This window comes from Sinocyclocheilus rhinocerous, unplaced genomic scaffold (assembly GCF_001515625.1).
Source record: "Sinocyclocheilus rhinocerous isolate Xijiao unplaced genomic scaffold, SAMN03320098_v1.1 scaffold2340, whole genome shotgun sequence".
In the NCBI taxonomy this organism is placed as follows: domain Eukaryota; kingdom Metazoa; phylum Chordata; class Actinopteri; order Cypriniformes; family Cyprinidae; genus Sinocyclocheilus; species Sinocyclocheilus rhinocerous.
The window spans coordinates 500,663-505,383 of record NW_015646462.1 but is presented as its reverse complement, the minus strand read 5'-3'; the positions used below and the strand labels follow the sequence as shown (position 1 = coordinate 505,383).

Below are 4,721 nucleotides of genomic sequence, written 5' to 3'. Positions count from 1 at the left end.
GTTTTGCCGCTCCAAATGCATTCCAAAAGTTATCGACTCATCCACCTATTTTAGATTAGGCAACATGCAGTAAAATAAGCTGTTAAAAAACTGAGTCAGGACGACTTTAGAAGCTTCCATTGACTTTACTTAAAAAAGGAGACATACATTTTTTTGGTACACAGCATCTACATACATAAGCTGAACAACTAAAATAGATCATATACAAAAAAACAACAACTGCCAGTTGTGCATGTAATCTTTCATTGGGACTGAATTGTATGGGTTTCATCAAAATAAATAACGCCTTGATACAGTGCCATTACTTAAAGAAAATGTTTGGTGGCTCAATTTGCAAGACTGGTCATACTAGGGTCAATGACAACATCTTATGAGACTATTCATACATATTCAAGTATTTTTTAAAGCAAAAGCAATGGAATACTATGATTGTATGTTGAAAATATGCAAGAGGTTATTGCTGATTTTCCCTTTAAAAAGATTGTTCGATTATTTTGTGTATATGTGTAAAATACTGTCTAAATAACAGTGAAGACAATTTGCAAAGATAAAATGGCAGAAACTCAAACTGGAAACAGGAATGTTATGGATACAACATGTGACACCTCAAAACATGTAAGACTGCTCTTGCAGATGACTTGATTGCAGATGTCCTCAGACATGATATCAGATTGATATTTTTGTAATGTTTTCTGCCTTCCATTGCAACGCTATATTGTTTGATAGCAAAGGCTTCACCTTCATTCTCCAGGGCACAGATTATGGATCTTGAACAGCCAAGCACAGATACCGTTTTTCCTAGTTGAGCTCCAAACAACCAGTCTTACTGAATTGTCTTTTGAATACAATCTTGTTTTTTTTTTCCTAAAACGGAAAAACTATTTAGCAAACTCCTTTTGAGTCCAAGTTAGCACCATAATGTTATCATATTTAGCAGTCCATAAAAAAATAGTGCTGTTAACATCAGTCCTTGGCTTTGCACAGCCAGCCAACATTTTCCTTACTTGTCTTCTGTCTTTATGCCACAGGTGTGGCATTTTAAAGGTGCAGGTAAAGGACTCTAATCTCAATAAATTCATTCCTTAAAATATGAAATTTAAAATAGGGTGCAAGCAAGACAGAACCATAGATGCTTTTGCAGACGGCAGACTTTTGACATTTGCATTCTGGCAGCTTCCTCAGCATCAGTTCTGGGCATCCCCGTGATATTCATCGAGACTGCATTCATCTCTCTTGTCCCATTACATTCACTTTCAATGTTAACTTCTAGTGTTTCGAAGGCTGATAACACACAGAGTATTCATAATCTGGATTTGAGAAAGACGGTGGGCGAGTGGTATGCTTCGTGAAAAAAGTGCCTCTACTGACCAGGACTTGGCTATAATCCCTTGTTTGTTCCCATTTGGGAAAGCTGGCCATCATTTGTGGGACGTGTTGATCTGGATGTGTGGACGGATGGCAGGGTGTCTGTTGGGGAGGGTCACGAGGGGCCGGTGGAAACTGGCTTGCTCCTTATCTTGGATTTTTTCCACCTGCCTCCTAAACTTTCTGGCAAGCAGGATGGATGGGACTCCTCTCCTTAACCTCTGGGCAGCCTTTCTTTGCCATACTTCATATTTGGAATACTTCACACCAAGAGGCCCTCCTGAGATGTCCTGCAAAACAGAAGAACTTGCTGTAGATTCTGTAATTCATTGATTTGTTGTTGTATTATCAACTGACTTTGAAATTTTGAAACACTGTAGCTCAAACAATAGAGCATCGTGCTACCAACAGTAGGGTCATGGGTTCGATTCCCAGTGACAGCATGAACTGATGAAACGTAAATCTTGAATGCAGTGTAAATCACTTTGGATAAAAGTGTCTGAAAAATGGGGGTTGACTATTGTGTTGTTGTTGGGTTGTTTGTTTTTGTTATTTTCAAATCCAAGCCATGGCCAGCTGGCCAACTGTCTTGCCAACGCTTAACATATTTCCATGCCAAGAGCACATGGCACAAAAATTAGCCAGAATGCAGCATAACACTTGTACTTGTTTTGGTGCTTGGAATAATGACATCATTGCATATGCTGTCCAACAGAGTTTTATGGTGTTACCATGGGCTTTTGTGTGTGTAACTATCCCCCTCAGTGTTGTTCATACATCATCTTAAATGCATTCTACAGATTTCTGATGATCTGTGCCATTTTCTACATAGCTCAGCGATTCAGAGAGAGGAGACGTGGTTAATATTGATTTTGGCGTGATAAAAACAGGCTGCGTGTCTGACTAGCCTGTCTAGTCTGAGTCTGTGTTTGTGGGTTCAGCAAAATCATTGTGCTGGGCTTTCGACGGGGGGAGGGGGAGATAAGCAGCTCCATGTACCTTGAGAAGAGCCTGCGATGCTGGGAAGGCCTGCAGCGAGCTGGAGGAAACATCTCGCTCGGACTTCATGGGTTTTGCGCAGTACTGCTGCAGCAGACGCAGCTCGCAGCTCCGAAAGCAGCATTCTTCCACTATTCCTCTCTGAGGACGGCGGCTGTTTGATCTGTTCGGCCTGCCTGGGTGGGGGAAGAGAAGGTAAGCGATCAACTCTGGGGTTCCCCTGGAAAGCGACCAACGCTACCAATTCACACCCCATTGTTTATATTTCACCAAATCCCACATGTGGCTGCTGGCATTTTCCTAGGATTTCTGAAATCGGAGATTGCATCAACAGATCCCTTCTTTCTTTCCTGTTGTTTGTGACTCCCTTTTTATTTCTGGTGCTAACCGATTTGATAAGGACTTTAAAAAGTCGCAAAGAACGAACAGTACTAATAAATATTGTTCTGTGTTCCCAGGGATGTGTGAATAGCTAGCAAAATGGATCCTTTAACCTTGCCATTTGCCTACTAAACAGAGATAAAAGATAAAGTACAGCAGGAGAGGTACAAAAGGGGGGGGAAGTCCACCGTCATCTGATAGGAATATAGTGGATGAGAGAGAGAGAGAGAGAGAGAGAGAGAGAGAGAGAGTTGCAAACAACTAAACGCTTGCAGACACTAATTCACTTTGCCCCCAAAATGCTTACATTTAACAGCAGTTAACAGTACTAATGGATGCCATTGAGAATACTTTGTAGAAAGCAATATGATGCATGTTTCCTCAATAAACAGCCTCATTGTTACAGTCATTAGTGTACATGTAACTATACAAACAGCAATTTGAAAGACAAGACAGATGATAATGCCACACTGTGACTACTTCTACAAGACAGATAGCTATGTAAATGTTTAGATTTCCTGACAACCATCACACAGAACTGTACGAGTTACACTTACTGATATAAAACCCATCTTCTCCACACACGAACTGAAGAGTATCCACTAGTTCTCCACCGCAAAGGGTCTCAGTCGTTGCTACGGAGGGTGCGAACATGAACAATGACAGAATGAAGAGTATCAGTGAGCGCATCTGTGAAATGAAAACAGATCTGAGTGTGAGTCAGTTCATAGATCCGTAGTCAACCCGCATCGTTTAACAGAGGTTACTGATGTGATTGTGCTGATTTCAATCACTCGAGCAAAGTGATACAAACAAGTTCAAAGTAACTGTGGAGACGCTAGTGTCCTTGTCAGTGATACAATCAAGCAACAGCTACGCTTAAAACAATGATGATTCTCCAAACTTCTCTGTAAGTTTTACATAGCCTATCGCTATTAATGTTCCTAAACATGCAATTGTAATTACGCTGAAACGACGAAACTATGCGAATACATAAACATGCTGAAAGATAGTACTGCAACCTCAAGTCATGTCATTGTCACTTTCTCTTACCGTTGTTTGCCTTTCCACCGTTTTTCGGCACGATGCACAGAATAGATGGCAATCATCCATTGTAGGCGGTTTGTGGAAAGCGACGATTACTAGCTGCTGTACTAAAGAGTTGCTTTGTTTAATTCCCAGACTGTTGCATTTCGTTGAGTGATGCTTGTGGCTGTCTCAAAGTTCAGAGGACAGGCAAGGCATATGTAGTGAGAGGCAATTTATACTAATACCCGCCCCTCGCACCCCCAGCCCAGTAGCGATGTCCGATTCGTGAACGAATGGTTCTTCTGAGTCGGATCTTTTTTTAACGAACTGGTTGAACCGCTGCACAAAACCGTCCAGAATCAGCTACCGAATAAGAACGGTTCTCGAGTCAACAGCTCGCTTACTCATTGAACGAGAACTTGTTTTGTGACAGTTTTATAAACAAATAAATAACATTTCAACCAAAATATAAATGGATTCTTGATTCTACCAACTATACTTAGATTATATTATAGAAAATTACAACAAACATTCTTATTAAGAAAACATTTATAATATAAAGGGGCGTTATAGGGACGCTTTTGGAACGCTTTGCGTGATGATGTAACGATTCTCTTTTCAAGCTCTTTCTTTGAAATGAACGGTTCATAAGATTCGATTCGCGGAAATAATTTTCCAATTACTAGGCAACAGCCAGTCCCGCTCATGTGCATGTGAACTGGATGAACTTTTTGGATGAACTTTTCTCTTAATCAGAAGCTATATGATTTCAGTAATAAGTATTCCGATTGCAGGCAACATTGTCCTTAACACAAAAAGGACGATTCGCGGAAATAATTTTCCAATTACTAGGCAACAGCCAGTCCCGCTCATGTGCATGTGAACTGGATGCTTTTCTCTTAATCAGAAGCTATATGATTTCAGTAATAAGTATTCCGATTGCAGGC

General features: G+C 40.6%; 1 protein-coding gene across 1 annotated transcript; it reads right to left on the bottom strand.

The window, feature by feature from the left end:
- Nucleotides 1-276: 276 nt before the first annotated feature.
- LOC107707874 (insulin-like growth factor II) lies at nt 277-3,998 on the bottom strand. Its single transcript, XM_016511986.1, has 4 exons — nt 3,799-3,998; nt 3,303-3,435; nt 2,365-2,540; nt 277-1,655 (listed from the first exon to the last, which is right to left on the bottom strand). The coding sequence occupies exons 1-4, from the start codon at nt 3,856-3,858 to the stop codon at nt 1,419-1,421; spliced, it is 606 nt and encodes a 201-aa protein (XP_016367472.1). The 5' UTR covers nt 3,859-3,998; the 3' UTR covers nt 277-1,418.
- Nucleotides 3,999-4,721: the final 723 nt, after the last annotated feature.

Coding starts and splice junctions, on each gene's coding strand:
- LOC107707874 (XM_016511986.1), bottom strand. CDS start 3,858: ATGGATGATTGCCATCTATTCTGTGCATCGTGCCGAAAAACGGTGGAA. Junction 2,541..3,302: donor AGAAGATGGGTTTTATATCA/GTAAGTGTAACT, acceptor TCCCCCACCCAG/GCAGGCCGAACAGATCAAAC. Junction 1,656..2,364: donor CATCGCAGGCTCTTCTCAAG/GTACATGGAGCT, acceptor TCTGTTTTGCAG/GACATCTCAGGAGGGCCTCT.